General features: G+C 40.3%; 1 protein-coding gene across 4 annotated transcripts in view; it reads right to left on the bottom strand.

Annotated features, from left to right (window-relative positions):
- Positions 1 to 434: 434 nt before the first annotated feature.
- Positions 435 to 19594, bottom strand: part of LOC144604510 (ubiquitin-conjugating enzyme E2 variant 1-like) — a 34768-nt gene continuing 15608 nt past the window's right edge. For all 4 annotated transcript variants that reach the window (XM_078419005.1, XM_078419007.1, XM_078419008.1 and 1 more), the window contains exons 2-4: positions 6738 to 6886; positions 2788 to 2913; positions 435 to 1339 (exon numbers count right to left, since the gene is read on the bottom strand). In XM_078419005.1, coding sequence (XP_078275131.1) covers positions 1193 to 1339; positions 2788 to 2913; positions 6738 to 6886 — 422 coding nt within the window. In that variant the 3' untranslated portion in view covers positions 435 to 1192. The remainder of the gene's footprint in view (positions 1340 to 2787; positions 2914 to 6737; positions 6887 to 19594) is intronic.

Here is a 19594-nt window from a genome sequence, read left to right as displayed (position 1 = left end):
AATGGTCAGTGAGTTTTATCTTATAGTTGAAGACCCAGATACAAAACAATTGCTTCAACTTATTGAACTGCTGTTCGTAAGGATTACAGAAACCAATTCAAATTCTGCAACTATTGCGGGACAAACTTTCAAGAGATACAAATAGCCCAAACATATCCAAATATATATTTTAAATGCCTTATTTCTACTGCAATGGCCTTAAGTGCAGTACATGACACAATTCAGATCACTAAAGAAACATGAAAAATCTTAATGACAAACTTATAGGGTGTTTTTTGTCTTTCATTTTAGAAGCCCATGCACCTTTGATTCAATCAAAGCTATTGCATTTACATTTAGCTTAAATATAATCCATGTATTACCCTTAATGCACAATCTTAATATTTCATAATTAGGTTGACGCAATAAAAGGCTATCAATAGGATACCATTAAGTTATGTTAAATTCTTTAATTTCTGAGACTGTTATATCCATACATCTAATATCTTAAACATTTTTCAACAAAATATGCCTTTAATGGAAACAATGGCTGTTTAAGAGTTGTGGTGATATTCACTGCTTTAAAATGTGGCTTTGTACAAATATGAATGTCAAAAAATTTCCGGACGCACCAAATAGTTATACACGTAGCTTGCATCCACAATACAGCAAACTAAGGTTAGTGGTCCAAAATACATCAGCCGTGTTCAGCATTTACTAGAGACAGCACAAAGGAAAAGTTGGCTCTAAAAGAAAAATAAATCCCATTGGCAGATGGAGACCAGAAAACAATACCGTACTGATCATTCCAACCTTTGTGTTTGGACTCTAATAAATAGCCCTGAGCTTTAATACTATTGCAAAGGGACAATAATTTAAAGGGCAAACCTGCAGCAAGTGTCTGTGTGATGTGCATATTCACAGCTTTAGCTAAATGTGCCACACTGGTCACTAATTTCAATAGATAATTCCTGACATCAAAGATTCTACTGTGTAGACAGTGGTTACGCGCAAGATTATTTGTGTTATCATACAACGTTTGTCCAAAAACAATTAGCATTGGCTTACATTTACAGTATTAAGATTAATTGCTTTTTAATGGGAATTATTCTTTTTCCAGTACTTTGAGATCTACAAGATGCGCCTAGAAAAAAAATACTACGGTACAGTGGAAAATGAAGTAAGCTTCAATTGGGGGAGAAATTATTCCAGATTAATTGTTGTAAATTTGTCCTTCGGGGGGCTGAGCAAGTTTCCCGTTTTCTTTACACATCATTTGACGCCGAAGCTCGGCCAGGACATGTTTGATAGTATATGAATTCTGCCATTTAGCTAGAACTGATAAGCTTTTCGGATCCACCTGGAAGAGATGCAAATAAACGTTACAAAACAGAAGAATATATACATTCAGTGTAGTACAGGTTGAACACCGATTTTCCGACAACTGATGGTTCCTCCCCACCCCCCCCCCCCCTCAATAATCCGAACAAAGTTACGAGAGCTCATTTGAAATTCCCTGAGCCGCCACAGATGGCACGATAAACTGAATGCGAATGGAATGACCTGCCGAATCATCCCCAGCTCCCACCGTCTCCCCGGCTGTTGAGGACCTCGGCTTCAGAAGTGATAGGAGCAGAATGAGGCCATTCGGCCCATTATGCTACTCCGCCATTCCACCATGGCTGATCTATCTCTCACTCCTAACCCCATTCTCCAGTCTTTTCCCCATAATCCGATACCCATACTAATCATTTCTGTCCCTACTCCTGAGTCGCAAGGTGCACCAATGCTGTCGGCGGTGGCTTTATCCATTCCACTCAACCAACACCACCTACTTCTCTCGACAGGAGAGTGGGGTCGGTAGCCGCGGCTTTAAACAGCTAGGGAGATGGTGAAAGCCAGGGATGGGTTGGCAGGTCATCCCTTTCACATTCAGTTTACGTTTTATATCTGTTTTTTTGAAGTTTCTGGCACTCCAAGGTGTTTCAGAGACACGGGAGGGTAAAGGGTGTATTGTCATTAGAGGGTAAAGGGTGTATTGTCAATTCATTATTAAATAACCTCTGTTGGCCCGGAAAAAGGGATAATCCAGAAAAACTCTGGAACAGAGGGTGCTAGAAAATCAGTTTTGTCAACGTGTACAATTATATTAAAATATTCTACATGCACCCTGAAGACTGAAGCAGGGCATCTTCCTCGAAAGACTTTTCTATAATTCAAAATTGCTCCATCTTGTGGAATAACCTAAACTAACTTGATTCATGCTTCATTAGACAAACTTCAGGTGTAATCAATGGGAGAAGTGTAACTCAAGATCTCTCTTATGTTACTGCAAGTCGGCTATATGTAAAACCATTTCATTCATGGGTGGAAGTAAAAATGGTCCATTATTAAAATGTAACTGCATGGATGAGTTGTTAAATACTGTTTATTCCTTGCTTGATTCAGTTTTCCACATCCTTGTTTGATGGCCAGATTATAATAGTGCTCAATTGTGAAATTTCAGCTACGCCATTCAAGAAAGCAATAAATCCTTTGTGGGCCAGACGTCAAAGGATACTCTTCCAAGTAGAAAAATAATTCAGCATTAATCAAAAGTAAATCAGAACTCTTGATACATAGGGTTCAACAATTCACTAAAGCAGAAGCCATGCATTTAAAATGGTTTCCTTTTGTTTAATACCCCAAATATTTCATGATATATCAAGTCAAAGCTTCAAATCATTGGTCGAAAATTAACCACTAAAGATTTTTCTGCTACTAGGATATGTCATTAGTCATAAATATTCTAATTGTAAACAGACTTACCATTCCATTGGAACTATTTACTCCATTCATATTTATTTTTGTTACAAATCTAACATGTGGAGCTACCTCTGGATATCTAGGTCCACAGTCTATTTTAAGGCTGAATATTCGATTTTCATAAACGGTCTGAAAAAAGTAAACAGGTTTATGACTTCACATAATTCTGCAATAAATCAAATAAAAATAATTGTATTAGTATCAAACAAACAAACTGCTGGAGCAGCAAAGTACATCTGGCAGCATCTGTAATTTGGGTCAGGTACACTGCATCAGGATCTGCAAGCTCTTATCTCTATAATAGTAGATTTGTGCACAGATTAGCCAAAGATTCAACCAAATCTTTTATTGGTCAAAATGGAAGTACCCATCTAGAAGGTTGAAACAGCCGAAAAATTTTACAGAAATGTAGAGTCCAGAATTTATTAACTTTCTAGTGCACTGTTGACTTTGGTGGTTTTCATTTAATAAATCAAATTGTTAAGTAGCACCTACATCTCTTGAAACTTTAATGCCAGGAAATGTAAACATAGAGAAAATTAATAGTTGAATTTGGATTTTAGTCAATCAATGGCAGATCTTAATCAATTCCAAATCAGTTTCAAATTTAGTGCAAATCATGCCCAAGAGCCATCAGAAAGCGAGACAAAAAGCAGAACAATTTTTTTTAAGGAAGTAGGCACAGTGGTGCAACGTGTAGTGCTACCAGCTCAGCTGCAGTCCCGACCTCTAGTGCTGTGTAGACCTGCATCAATTTTCCATAGGTGTTCTGGTTTCCCACAATTCCCAGAGGACTTCAGGTTCATTGGTTAGTTGCTTACCGTAAATCATCCCGAGAGAGATATCGTGGTGGATTTGATGGGTGTGAAAAGAGAAGATAGATTACAGGGAAATAAGTCGGGAATATAACTTGGCAAATATTAGTGGAAAAGCAATAAGGGGAGAAAAGATGAAATATGAAGGTAAGCTAGCCCATAGTAGTAAAGGGAGGTAACAAGCATGAGACAAAGAAGAATCAGTGGATGGTGTTTATTTGAATTTTCAGAAGGCCTTTGATAAGATGCCACACACGAGGCTACTAAACAAGATAGTTGAAGGCATTAGAGGCAAGGTACTAGCATGGGTAGAAGATTGGCTCTGACTGGCAGAAGACAAAGAGTGGGAATAAAGGGGAACGGTGACGAGCGGTGTGCTGCAGGGGTCGGTGTTGGGTCCACTATTTTTCATGTTATATACTAATGATCTGGATGATAGAATTGATGGATTTGTGGGCACATTTGCAGATGATACGCAGATAGGTGGAGGGGCAGGTAGTGTTGAGGAAGTAACAAATCTGTAGGAGGATGTGGACAGATTGGGAAACTGGGCAAATGGAATATAGTATAGCAACGTGTACGGTCATGCACATTGGTAGAAGGGATAAAGGTGTATACTTTCTAAATGGGGAGAGGATTCAGAAATCCGAAATGCAAAGGGACTTGGGACTTCGGGTGGTGCAGGATTCCCAAAAGATTAAATTACATGTTAAATCGGCATTGAGGAAGGCAAAACGCAACGCTGGTATTCATTTTGAGGGGACTAAAATATAAAAGCAAAGATGTAATGCTGAAGCTTTATAAGGCAGTCAGGCCACATTTAGAATACTGTGAGCAGTTTTGGGCCCCATATCTGAGGAAGGATGTGATGATACTGGAAAGAGTCCAGAGATGATTTACGAGAATGATCTCGGGGATGATTGGGTTGACTAGGAGGAGCGTTTGATGGCTCTAGACCTGCATCTGCTGAAGTTTAGATGGATGAGGGAAGAATCTCATTGAAACCTACCAGGTAATGAAAGACCTAGAACAGATGTGGAAAGGATGTTTCTAGTAATGGGAGAGTCTAGAACCAGAGGGCATAGCCTCAGAATAAAATAATGTAACTTTAGAATGGAGGAATTTCTTTGGCCGGAGGGTGGTGAATTTGTGCATTTTATTGCCACATGCTGTTGTGGAGGCCAAGACATTGGGTATTTAAAGCGGGGATTGACAGATTCTTGATTAGAATGGATGTCCGGGGTTATGGAGAGAAGGCAGGAGAATAAGGTTGAGAGGGAAAGGTAGATCAACCATGATGGAATGGCGGAATAGACTTGATGGCTGAATGGCCTAATTCTACTCCTGTCTTATGTTATGGGATTCATTGAGAGCCAACAGGGGGGAGGAGCCAGCGCTGCCGTCACAGCTGCGGCTTGCCTGCAGTCCGTCTGTCTTTTGTGTTTTTTGTTGTTTTTGTATGAATTGTAGTTTTAATATGGTGTAGTGTTTGTATGTTATGTTTGGGGGGGGTGGGAGGGAACGGGAACTGTAAAATTCTCTCTCCCGAACGGAGACGCGACCTTTGTTTCTGTGTCGTGTCTCCGTTCCCGCTGCGGCCTACCATCAGCCATTCACCTGGGACCACCTGGGGCTCTGGTTCGCAGAGCCCGCGGCCCGGACTCACCACCTGCGGCGCTGGCTGCCTGCGGATGCTACGGGAGCGGCTGCGATTCGTCTCCGGAGGCTCCGGCGCGGGCCGCGTGGACGTCGGAAGCCCGCAGGCCCCTGGATGGGGGCCGACATCGGGAGCTCCGGCAGCGGCAGAGGCAGCGTGTTCGCCCGCCCCGAATCGCGAGGCTTGGGTCGGCCCACCGCGGACCTTTCACCGTCCGGCGCGGCCTGAAATAGGCCGTTGACCTTTCACCGCCCAGCGGCGGCTTCAATATCGGGAGCCCCGCCCGCCCCGACGTGGCAAATCCAACAGCCTGACCGCGGGAGAAGACGGCAGGGAAGAGAAAAATACATTTTTGGCCTTCCATCACAGTGAGGAGGGACTGGAGGAGACTCACTGTGATGGATGTTTCTTTTTGTTTGGTGTTAGTTGTGATTGTATGTGTTATTGCATTTTTATTGATTATTCTTATTGGTCTTATTGTTTAACTGCGGGTAATGTTTCATTTCACTACACATTTATGTGTATGTGACAAATAAACGACTATTGACATGGATGGGATGAACAGCCTCCTATGTTGCAAGCATAAAACATGAAAAAAATTTGAGCATACATTACTGAAACCCATGTCAAACCCAGATCAGTCAGAAGAAGGGTCTCTAGAGATGCTGCCTGTCCCGCTGAGTTACCCCGGCATTTTGTGTCTATCCATGTCACTTAACATCACTGAGACAAAATAGTGAAACCGACTGCTAGAAATAATTAAATAACATGATGCCATAAAAGATGAAACAGACAAAAAACAGTTAAGCCTCAAGAAAAGCTGATTAAAAAAATGTGATAGAATGTTTGAATTTATCTCATGGATATTTAGACTAAAATGAAGAATCTGTGTTTTCATCACACACTTGCTCCTTAAAAGTTTACAGATGCCTCGTCAATTTAGGATCACAGCCAATAGATTTATTAGGAAAACCTCAAGAAATTTGCAACAAATGTGAATAATATAATTGAACTAGATGAGTCAGTCTAAACGAATCGAGAACTGAGAGGGACTTCTACTCCAATTTTCTTTACAGGATCTGGCTCGGAATTTTGTGTCTTTCCTGCACTCTGATTCTGCATTTTCATAACATGGCGGCGCAGCGGTCGAGTTGCTGCCTTACAGCATCAGAAACCCAGGTTTAATCCTGCCTGATTAAACTGGTACTGTCTGCACGGAGTTTGCACGTTCTCCCTGTGACCGTGTAGGTTTTTTTCCGGGTGCTCCGGTTTCCAAAGACGTGCGGGTTTGTAGGTTAGTTGGCTTATATAACTTGTCTCTAGTCTGTTGGATGGAACTAGTGTACGGGGATCGCTGGTCAGCATGGACTCAGTGGACTGAAGGGCAGTATCTCCAAACTAAACAAAATGTTAGATCCGAAATTATATGAATCGTGGGTAACCAAACGGCATTAGATAATTATCATAAAAACCAAACTTACTCTGGCAGGCGCAACGATCATCCCTGTCCACCTTGTGAGTGTCATATCTTCATCATCTTCAAGTCCCCAACTGACTGTTCCATCACTTGCTCCCTTCTGGCCCTCTTCTAGTTCTTCCAAAAGGCGAAAATTACGTGGAACTGTTACAGCTGCAACATACAATACAATTTAAATCACAACAGTTTCTGTAGCCATCGTGATTTAACACATGAATCGTGTGAATTGCCATTATCGGTCATAATACATTATTTTGATATATAAACTGAAAGCATTTCAAGATTTTCCCAAACATCATCCATCCAAAACACAAAACAAGGTTCGAGTAAACCTATGAATATTGTTTTAAGTTTTAGGTTTCTTGCTGGCCTAATGCCCTCCTCATCCAACAGTTTTTAAGGCGGAGATTGGCAGATTCTTGATTAGTAAGGATGTCAGGGGTTATGGGGAGCAGACAGAAAAATGAGGTCGAGAGGGAAAGATAGATCAACCACTATTGAATGGCATCGTCTTGATAGGCCGATTGGCCTAATTCTACTCTCACATATGAACTAGTTTTCAACATGGGAAATATTATTCTTGGCACATGAACAATCTCGGAATGATAAAAAGAAAACGTTTTGTTCTGCACAGGTGCTTCCGAATTCCACTTTAAAACTTTGTCCTGGATTTTACTTGCTCAGTATAACAGCAATGTCACATTCTCCAAATTATCTTGTTGCAGTGAAAAAACAAACCGGTTTCACAGGATATAAAAGTCAGCCTCTAATTATACATGCCATTAAAAAGATCAACAAATGGAAAAAACCCAGAAAAACATAGTACAAATACTAGAATATTTTTACTTAAATCTTAATTTTTTACTTAAATCTTTCTAGCCAAAACAGGATAGTGCAAATTCATACCGATGTACAACTTAATGTACTACTGGTTTGTAAAAATACTAACATTTAGAGAGTTTACTTCCTATGTTTATTTCCTGTGTTTATCTTTTTGGCCTGAACCTTCAGGAAACCCTTTTGGCAAAGTTCTTTTTTTCATAGCAATTCAGAGCAATAGTAATAATTCTGAATTATTAGCTATTAGTACTTCCTTCCAGATTAAAAGTGCGAATGAATCACAAAATAAAAGCAAAGTTTCCCCAAGACTGCCCTCCATCTTGAATGAACAAATTAATGCATTTTATTAGCCGTTAACCAATGTTTCAGCTTACCCAATCCCACCATGTATATTTTAGTAGATTGGTTCAATTTTATCGTGGCAGGTGCTATTTTAAGAAATTTAATAAACAATATTCAATTGATCTTCAGCCACTTGCAGTTTACAAACATACAACCAAATATAAATTGAACGCATGACCTAGTTATGTAGAAATCAGTTAGTAGGTTGCAAACTGACCAGGCTGTGGCTTATCCAATAGTACCACCAACAAATCTTTTGTTTTTTGAACAATTTAAAACTTTGCTGTTATTTCATTTTGAACATCACACTATAAAGATCCCCATGGCTGGTGACCGACAATTGGAAAGAAATTTGCATGCGTACCAAATTGGAATTAATGCTTTGGCGTGCAAGAATCCATTGATGAGAAAAATTAGATACAATAGATTAGTGTAATGTTAGTGTACAAAGCAGTGGTGATTCCAACGCTCCTGTATGCATCAGAAACCTGGACAACATATCAACGCCATCTGAAAACACTTGGAAATTTCCGCCAACTATGTCGTCGAAGCAGCTTAAATGTCAGCTGGGAAAACAGGTCAGCATGCTGAATGAAGCAAAAACGTCAAGCATCGAAGCCTTTGTCATCAAGAACCAACTAAGATGGAGCGGTCATGTTATTCGGATGGAAGACGAGCGTCTACCAAAGCAAGCCGCCTACTCCCAGCTTAAAGAAGGCAAACGTAAAAGAGGAGGACAAAAGAAGAGATTCAAAGACGCCTTAAAAGCCAGCATGAAGAAATGTGAAATCGACATCGAAAATTGAGAAACCAATGTCAAGGACAGGAAACTCTGGCGAACCATCATCCAAAAAGGAACAGCGACCTTCAAAGCCAACAGATGCGCAGAATGAGAAGAAAACGGAAAGAAAGGCAGCAACAACCAAAGCCTGATCTGACATCTGGAATTACCTGCCCTGAATGCCAAAGAACTTTCAAAGCCAGGATTGGACTCATAAGCCACCTGAGAGTTCATAAAAACAACGGAACCTAGATCATCATCCTCGACCTCGAGGGATAGCCACGACGACGATATCTGGAATACACAGATGATATAGGAATTCGTTCCAATGAAGATTTGAGGACCAAAAGTTCAATTTGACACAAACATTGTAAATGATACAACCTGACATTATTATTGTCCCCACCAGATACAGAAGTCTGGCATCAAAGGAGAAATGGTGGTAAGGGGATAGGAGAGACGATGAAGTGTGATGTAGGAATGTCCCATGTGTCAAAATATATTTTCGGAAACTATCCCTACATCATCATGTGGCAGCAAGAGTAATGAGAGAATCAAGATCTTTGAGAGATTCTAAAGTTAACATGCCACAGAAGTAAGAGAACCCATTGCAAGATACATTTTCCCACAGGTAGACACAAAATGCTGGAGTAACTCAGCAGGACAGACGTCTGAAGAAGGGTCTGTACCCGAGACGTCACCTATTCCTTCTCTCCAGAGATGCTGCCTGACCCGCTGAGTAACTCCAGCATTTTGTGTCTACCTTAGATTTAAACCAGCATCTGCAGTTCCTTCATATACATTTTCCCTTAAGTAGGCAAAACAGAACCAAAAAGGGACGTCTAGTAGGTTGAGAAAAGTGTAGTAATGCAGATTGATCATGTGCAAGACTATTGAGCTCAAAGGGAAAAATGTGACTTTGGGACAGATCAAGCACAATCTGATCTGCACCCACACTGGCCCCAAGGCTGCGAGCAATCAAGGACTTTACTTTCCCATGAACAGAGCATGGCAAAATTGGCAACCTGGGATCTGCATACACATACACTTCCAGAGTCTCCCAGATGTCCTTTGATAGGCAGCTCATTTTACTGTTGGAAATGTTTTGGATAATCAGACATTCGAGACTGATATCAATAATTTTTTTAATGTACAGTAGAGGGGGGGGGGGGGGAGAGAAAACAGATAAACTTACCATTTTAATAAAATTTGGTGACCCCATTCAATGGAATGGACTGCACTGGCGATATCAGCCAAGCCAAGGGGCATGTTGAAAAATTTATACTGCACCTTTAGCTTAGCAAGTTACAGAATGCTCCTGGGACCTAACGGCAGCTTTAAGAGCAGAAAAAGTTGCCAGACACCTGCATCTGACATCTGGTGTACTACATGCTTCACTCGGCATTGTGTAAATGCAAACGGCTATAATGCATCATCATGTGCTTTGCAGAGAGCAGTGTAACAAGCCTGACCAAATCACATTCATGAAGATTTCATCTGTGATTTGGTCAGGGTTGTTTTCAGCTATTTGAAGGAAGCCTTTAAATGGAGCACTAATGTGCATGGTTCTAGGAGCTCAGCGGGTGATAGTCAGTTTTAAATGTTAAGTAATGCCTGGAGAGACATCCACCTTTAAGGATGAAGAATAGGTTTTTGTAATCTGCAGTGTACTAGGACTGAAGTCAAATAGAAAGTCTTAAAGAGAAGGTTATTTATCCATATCGTTTATTGACGTTTTCAACAATTAATATTTATTACCTTAATAAAGAAAGTGGAAGGGAAATACATAATTTTTTATATCAAATATATTTAATATTGTATGAAGTAGTGTCTCAACCCGAAACATCACCTGTTCCTTTTCTCCAGAGATGTTATCTGACCCGCTGAGTTACTCCAGCTTAATGTCTATCTTCAGTTTAAACCAGCATCTGCAGTTCCATCCTGCACTTAAATTTTTTGTAATTGCTTTCAACTTAAAAAAAATTCTCATGCTTTGATTCGACTGGCATAAATTGTTTGCTAAATGAACTTTCTGTTCTTGCTGCAGTTAAATACTGTAGATTGTGCATGCTAGTTCACCTTCACTATATATATATAGCATCACATTCACTATGCATGCTGCACATTCCACACACGATCCAGTTCGGATCTTCACTCCCACCTTGACTATGTACGCTGCCGGTCGCTGCCTTCCAGGCAGACCGCGACCAGACTGTGAAGACGATAGCACTTATTGTTACCTCCGCTTAAGTACAAATAAAACTATGAGTTGCAACTCTTGTGTATTGGCATGAAGACACAACAAATACAGAAGCTATTTCCATCTTCTAAAGTTCAGAACCTTCGTGGTCTCTCACAAATGTTGCCGAAAATTGGGCTTACTCTTGAACCGTCAGGGAGTGTCACAACAAGACCCAACGCAATGGGTTGCGAATAGCAGAAGGAAATTTATATTTAATCAATAGCAAATGTTAGCCAAGCAGTTGGGCAAATTAAAGTCAATAAAATCATAAAGTTGGGCGTTTAAATAGACACTCATCACTGCACACCATGTGTGGTCAACTACGTAGTTTACTTTATCAGTCACAAGCTGCCATTTGGAAACCAAATACTGAAAATGTGAAAACACCAGGTCAGGTGACATCTGTGGAAAGAGAAACAGCCAATGTTTCAGGTCAAAGACCATTTGTCTGAAGGGTCCAGTTTTCCAGTATCTAATTTTATGATTGTCATTTATGATTTTAATAATAACCATTTAATCACTAACAGTGGCAGATGTCCAGTTAGAGGTATTAATTCATGAAGTTCTGGAAAAGTGCATGGATCTGGCAAGCAATAGTACATTCAGAGTCATTACCCATGCTTAAACTGTATTTTGTTTTCTGAATGGGTAATGGCTACCAATTTTAAGGATTAAACACCTTATCTACCACTTTAAACTTTCATCTCCTTGACCACCAGAGAAGCATGGTGCTGTGATATTCACCACCAAGGACAAGAACAGCAGGTGCCATGGCTGGCAGGTTTGTGTTGCAGGTTACACACAATCTAAATACCGGAACTCTGTTTCCAACAGCATTGTGGCTTTAATTTCATCTGAATGTCTAAAGTAGTTCAAGGTGCCTCACCACCACTTTTGATGGCAAACAGTGACAGACAATAAATAATGGCTTTGCCAACAATGCTCACAACACAAAACAAAATTCAAATGATTCCCATGTTCCGAGCAGTAAAAATTTCAATAAATTCCAATTAATGGAGTTTAGTTAACTTTCTGAATGGAGACTCCCAACCCAAATTTATAAAAGTTAATGGTGTACAAATATGTGGTTGGACTATTCTTTATATGCAACACTATTAAAAAAAAAATGCCTTCCAAATTTAAGTAAACCAATTAACTAAAGCAAAATTGGATTTACAGAACAATGTTGGTATAATTGATGAGCCCCTCATAACCCTCATTGTCCAGCCACAAAAACTGGCAACAAGAGCAAGTCACCCTACACTAAGCAACTGCCCTCTTGAAATCTAAAGCTCTTCCACTATCATACCATCAGAAATTTGATGATACCCTCCACTTAGTTAATGAGCACGGTGCTGACAATACTAAATCAGCTTGCCACCATTCATGCGTCAGCAGCCAGCTTGTTTAGAATCCTGTGTGTTATATCAACCATTTCCTCCCTACACCGCCAATGCTTACAGTATACAGCATTTCTAAAATGAACTCCAGTTACCAGCCTAGATTCTTCACTGTAACCTGGCCATCCAACCCACGTCCCAACATGTGTCGAGTTTGGGGCAGATATGTAACATGGATAATTTTGGGGTGGATACGGGAGCCAAACAACTACATTGACCAGATCAGGATAATTTGCTTGTTAACGCTGCACATCCTCAGTATTTAATCAACAGCGGCATATGTGCCTCATGTGGCTCAGATAAAGTTTGATTTGACAGTGGTCCATTCATTTCGTAATCAAGCAGAACTCTACCTTTGACAACCCATATCAGCAACGAAGGAGGTCAAGGACTGGATGCATATGAGTGCACTACCACTACGTTTCCTTTCAACCACACATCCTCGACTGGGAAATATTATTCATTCATCATCATTGGATCCAAATCCTAGAACTCCTTCCCCTGAAATAGTATGGGCATATCTTCAAAATTCTGACAGCAGCCCGACACCGACCACCAATCAGCCGCACACTTGTCCCATGTTACCCCGGTTTTAAATCCAACAGACGAGGGGCAATTAACAGACACTAATTAACCTACAGATCTACACATCTTTGGAATGCAGGAGACGAGGAGCACGAAGAAAAAACTCCACATGGTCACAGGAGGAAGCCAACTAATTTTCTATCCATGTCAATACCCTACCCCAATACCAGATGCTCTAATTTTGCCCACTAATCTCCTGTGTGGGACCTTATCAAAGGCTTTCTGAAAGTCCAGGTACACTATATCCACTGGCTCTCCATTGTCCATTTTACTTGTCACATCCTCAAAAAATTACAGAAGATTTGTCAAGCTTGATTTCCCCTTCGTAAATCCATGCTGACTTGGACCGATCCTGTTACCGTTACCCAAATGCGCCGCTATTACATCTTTAATAATCGACTCCAGCATCTTCCCCACCACTGATATTAGGCTAACTGGTCTATTATCAGCCTTCAGTCCCATCAGTCCACCCAACACTATTTCCTGATTAATGTGAATTTCCTACAGTTCCACCATCACCCGAGGTCCCTGGTCCCCGAGTATATATTTTTATTTTTATTAAAAAGAGACCATATTAAATTTGAAATGCACCAGTTTTATCCGGACCATGACAATAATTACAGCACATAGTAATTACAGCAAATAATTCTCATTAATGGTCAAGCACGCTTCTCGTTGACAAAATTGACAAAGATAGACTGAATACCAGTATGAGAAATGTGGCAGCAATCGAGAAGAAACACTGCAATAAAAAAGTATCAAAGAAAAATCAGGAAATTAATAAATTACAAAGCAATTGTGATTAACTCAAGGGTGCCAAGGGAAGTCAAAGAAAAATATGAACAAATATTAAAGCGATACAGAGGTAGAAAAGTGAAAACTGAAAAAAGTATTAGGCCGAGAAGTCATTACAGACCTGCAAAGAATTCATTGAAGTTCACAAGGATTTACATTTCACACTAGTTCCACTAATCAAATTGCTGGGGAATACCAAGACAAAATCCAGTACTTGTAGCAGAGAGAAAAATCAGTAAATAACATTTAACTGCAAGCACAGTGGATTGCAGCTCGGAGGCCAGATGAAAAGTACTGACAGTTAGTCGGGGCATCAGACCAGGCCAATCAGCAAACAAAGATAATCAAGCCACCATTCAGGAAAGGCTACACTCTTAGTTGACCGAGTTGCAAATTTTTAGGTTTATCACACAAGAACAGCGAACGGATTGCTGCCAACACCTCAAAAGCTGACTAATGGGGAAAAGTAAACATTCAATACCAGCGAGAAGATTAAGCTTACCAGTTTTACTTTTTGTCAGATCATAAATGTTAATGCAATATTTTAAAACAGAATATAAAGGAATCACATGTGTAATGGTTTTGTACAATAATTGCAATGGTTAGTCTATTTTGTTCTCATCTATTCTATTCACACTGTGAATTGTTAACCACTGTATTAAAACCATATGGGAAGAAAAGTCCCTAATTAATTTAAATTTTTTTTTTAATGTTGAATTGTACAAATGATACACAGTGAATGAAAACTCCAAGCGTTGTATCTTTTCTGTGCAGTTGCACAGATGGGAATCTCAATGGAACCAGAGTAAAGGACGCCTGTTTTTATTCCAATGTTTTTGTATTCTTCTTGGAGGTTGAATTCTTAGAACACTGAAGTAAAACTTAGATTTTGTTTTTGCATGATTTGGGAAATCAATTACCGAAGCAGCATGAGGCACGTATAGAAGGAAAATATACAACTTAGGCTTAGTTTTAATTACAGTACCCCTCGCTGTTGCTCAGCTTTGGGGTATAGGTTAAAGCAAGATACTTTTAGAAGGGATCGAGGAGTGCAGGTGCATGGTTCCTTGAAGGTGGAGTCGCAGGTAGGGTGGTCAAAAAGGCTTTTGGCGCATTGGCCTTCGTCATCAGTCAGAGTATTGAGTATAGAAGTAGGGAGGTCATGTTGCAATTGTATAATGCATTAGCGAGGCCGGAATTACAATATTGTGCTCAGTTTCGGGCACCATGTTATAGGAAAGATATTGTCAAGCTGAAAAAGGTACAGAGACGATTTACGAGGATGTTGCCAGGGCTAGAGGGTCTGAGCTATAGGGGTAGTTTGAGTAGGCTGGGACTATTCCTTGGATGATCTTACAGAGGTGTATAAAATCACAAGAGGAATGAATTGGATAGATGCACACTCGCCCACAGTAGGTGAATCGTGGACCAGAGGACACAGGTTTAAGATGAAGGGGAAAAGATGTAATAAGAATCTGAAGGGTAACTTTTTCATACAAAGGGTGGTGGGTGTATGGAACAAGCTGCCAGAGGAGGTATTTGAGGCAGGGACTATCTCAACATTTAAGAAACAGCTAAAAAGGTACATGGATAGGATAGGTTTGGAGGGATATGGCCAAACACGGGCAGGTGGGACTAGTGTAGCTGGGACATGTTGACCAGCATGGGCAAGTTGGGCGAAGGTCCTGTTTCCACACTGTATCACTCTATGACTCAAATGTCACGGCTGTAAACATCATAGAAACATAGAAAATAGGTGCAGGAGGAGGCCATTTGGCCCTTCGAGCCAGCACCGCCATTCATTGTGATCATGGCTGATCATCTACAATCAGTAACCTGTGCCTGTCTTCTCCCCATATCACTTGATTCCACTAGCCCCAAGAGCTCTATCTAACTCTTTTAAATTGATCTAATGAATTGGCCTCCACTGCCTTCTGTGGCAGAGAATTCCACAAATTCACAACTCTCAAAGGCTTTCTGAAAGTCTAGATGCACATCCACTGGCTCTCCTTCGTCCATTTTACTTGTCACATTCTCAAAAAAATCCAGAAGATTAGTCAACTTGCATTTTAATGCTTATGCCTGAATGATGTGTCAAATGGCATTGCTGCACCTCAATGATTGGTGTCCCACATGAAGTTAAATTTCTTCTCTCCTGAGATGCTGCCTGACCCGCTGAGTTACTCCAGCTTTTTGTGATACCTTCAAGTTAAAGGCCCAAATCAATACTGTCCAGATACTCATCAGGGATTAAATCAAAAGACCTTTTGATGGAATAGCTAAAACTGCTTTTAGGAATATCTAGATGAAGAAAGATAAGAAGTATAACTGCTTATAATTTTCACTTTCAAAATAATACATTTTTAGATTCTATCAAAGCATATCCCCTATTGGACCATGCTAACAGGGCAGATGTTGGCACAACAAAGGGATGGTTATACTTCCATCACAGGCCAAATAAGAGTAACCTGTAGTCATTTGGGATAGGATTGCACCATAACATGTCTGTAAGCACAGTACAGGCCTCAAGACATTATCCACTTGCATCAGTCCTCTGCAATCTCATCTTTGGGGAAATAAAAGGAAGAGAGAAATGGGTGAATATTTTAGACAATAGACAATAGGTGCAGGAGGAGGCCATTCGGCCCTTCGAGCCAGCACCGCCATTCAATGTGATCATGGCTGATCATTTTCAATCAGTACCCCGTTCCTGCCTTCTCCCCATACCCCCTGACTCCGCTATTCTTAAGAGCTCTATCTAGCTCTCTCTTGAATGCATTCAGAGAATTTGCCTCCACTGCCTTCTGAGGCAGAGAATTCCACATATTCACAACTCTGACTGAAAAAGTTTTTCCTCGTCTCAGTTCTAAATGGCCTACCCCTTATTCTTAAACTGTGGCCCCTTGTTCTGGACTCCCCCAACATTGGGAACATGTTTCCTGCCTCTAACGTGTCCAACCCCTTAATAATCTTATACGTTTCTATAAGATCTCCTCTCATCCTTCTAAATTCCAGTGTATACAAGCCTAGTCTCTCCAGTCGTGGAGGCGTGGGATGTGAAAGTTTACTGGAGTAAGGATATTGATAGAAAAGGGGAGGGAATTGGTGTCGCTGCTCAGTAATAAAACTTTTAGAAAAAAACAACCACCGGAGGCAGAATGCCCTGGACTCTATTAGCCAAGGTAGAGTTGGCTCCTTTTAACACCAAAACAGACTACAAACTTCTGATTTTGGTTGTTACTTACTTGTAAGAAACGACAGACTTTTGCAAGCAAATTAAAGGAATACTGTGTTCCATTTGTATCACTGTGCTTCCCCAACAAGTGGCATGAACAATTTGGGCCATTGGTCATTTACACCCACTCAAAGTCTGTACACAATTCCTTACATCTTAATGCTTTTTGCAGCAGCTCAAGGTAATCCAGTACAGAAGCTTAGGTCCCATTTGGGCAGGCTCTCAGCATAATATCCATTTGGAGAAGATGGGTGGCTCTGGCAAAATTTGGAAGCTTCTAGTTACAGGACACAGTGCAAGCATTTAAAATTTGTTTTGTGTGTAGGATGCGCTGACAGAAGAACATGGATATGTTACGATCCTCTGTAACAATCCTCTGTATGCCATTGCCGACATTGGTCTTGGTCTCTGGAACTGTTGTGCTATAATGCTGAAAACTATATTCTGCATTCTGTCTCTTTCCTTCGCTCTCCCTACTATGCTTGAGTTTGGCTCGATTATATTTATGTATAGGATTATTTGATCTCATTGGAAAGCATGCAAAACAAAGCTTTTCACTGTACCTCAGTACATGTAACAGTAATAAACCTAGACCTAAATGCAAAATTCTTTGTCATGTCATTTCTCATGAAATCCATTGCAGCCATTAGGAACATGGCATTAATGATGTCACGAATTCCTTTGACAGGATAGAAAGTTTAATGAATCCACTAAATACAATCAAATATCTGGGTAGGAGCACCAGCACAATTTTAGTGCATGACTGTCCAGCCAACATTCTTTCAGGTAAAAATTCAACTCTGAACTGTTTTGGAGACCACAAAAACTCTAGGTGAATCAACCTGCAACCAACTGCGTGTGAGCAATATAATTAACCATTCCAACTCAATTCCAGATTGAAGATACTTCTAGAATGTAAATCGTCATGATCATAGTGTGGCACTTCTTGTTCAGTGTTGGGGATGCTTCTTTGAATTAAAACAAAACATAGCCAAGACAAAATGAACAGATGAGTTCTGATGAATCCCACCAAAAAGTGGATTTCACAACATACCAACTAATGAGAACATCAAATGTTTGATTATTGTGAATAAGTTCAAGAATTTAATTGCAGTCAGCATATTTTCCTCACATTCTGCTACAGAAAAACAGCTATAAATGACTAATGGCCAAAGCAGGGTGACAATGCAGATTCAGAAGTACAGTGTGCTGCCTCATTGCACCAGATAAACCAGAGGAGTTTTCTCAGTACTCTAGTTTCCTTTCACATCTAAAAAATGTGCAAGTTGTAAGGTTAATTGACCATTCTAGATTGCTCTTGTGTATAAGCAAGTGATAGAATCTGAGGGAAGAATAAGTTACAGACAAAATCAGTGGGGGGAAATGGGATTGCTTTACGAGATAGTATAGACTCAGCAGGCCAAAAGGAAATATGGGATACCTATTTGTAATTCCAAGATGAAAATTGTGGTATGCTGAATAATTTGCCATTTTAAACACTGTAAAACAGGTTCAAGGAACTGGAGGGCATTTTGGAGCACAGTGTTAACAATCTAGAGCATCCTATGACCATGTTACACCCTAATATAATGGTGAGTAATCAGTTAGTATAGCCAGCATTCTCGCAGTTACATGGAACTATGCTAAGCTCTTGCTGTCACTTATGTAAAAGGAAGCTGGTGCCAGAAGCCTCATCTTGTTGCAGATAAACCTGATAAAATAATAGTTGTAAATATGTGTATACAAATAATTTGTGGATATCTAGTTTGCATACAACTTATTTTTTTCAAATTGTTTAATATCAGTATTAGTGAATATCAGTCATAATGAAAGAAACAAATTCTGCAGTAAAGTCAAATGCAACTAAAACACAGCCATGATCACAATGAATGGCGATGCTGGCTCGAAGGGCCGAATGGCCTCCTCCTGCATCTATTTTCTGTTAAACTCCAGAAGCTGTTATTAATGGTTCCCCAGGAACTCATTTGGAAGTAGTGTGCTGCAACTTTTCCTGATGCAAGGGGAAAACACCTGATGGAGCTGCTGCCAACAGTGCGAGAGACCCATTCTGTTCTCGGGTACGGTTTGTGTGGAGTTTGAGCATTTGCCCCGTGACCATGTGGTTTTCATTCTGGTGCTCCAGTTTCATCCTACATAAATTCACAAGCCAGGTGAACAGAATCAGGCCATTCAGCCCATCTAATCTACTCTGCCATTCAATCATGGCTGATCTATCTTTCCTTCTCAACCCCATTTTGCTGTCTTCTCCCTGTAACCTTTCACACCCTTACTAATCAAGAACTTATCAATCTCTGCTTTAAAAATACTCAGACTTGGTCTCCACAGCCATCTGCAGCAATGAATTTCACAGATTCACCATCCTCTGGCTAAAGAAACTCCTCCTCGTCTCCGTTTAAAAATGCGTCCTTTCATTCAATCCCAAAGACATGTGGGTTTGTAGTTTAATTTCCTCTGCAAAATTGCCCCTAATGTGTAGGGAGTGAATGAGAAAGTGAAATAACCTAGAACTAGTGTGAATGGATCATCATTGGCCAGTGAGAGCAGAGTAGGCCAAAATGCCTGTTTCCATGTGGTAATGCTAAACTATAATAAGCAGAACTGACAACTTGCATTTGCAAAC

Source organism: Rhinoraja longicauda, chromosome 22, assembly GCF_053455715.1.
Source record: "Rhinoraja longicauda isolate Sanriku21f chromosome 22, sRhiLon1.1, whole genome shotgun sequence".
NCBI lineage: Eukaryota > Metazoa > Chordata > Chondrichthyes > Rajiformes > Arhynchobatidae > Rhinoraja > Rhinoraja longicauda.
The sequence above is the reverse complement of the archived record's forward strand: the minus strand, read 5'-3'. Positions and strand labels throughout refer to the sequence as shown.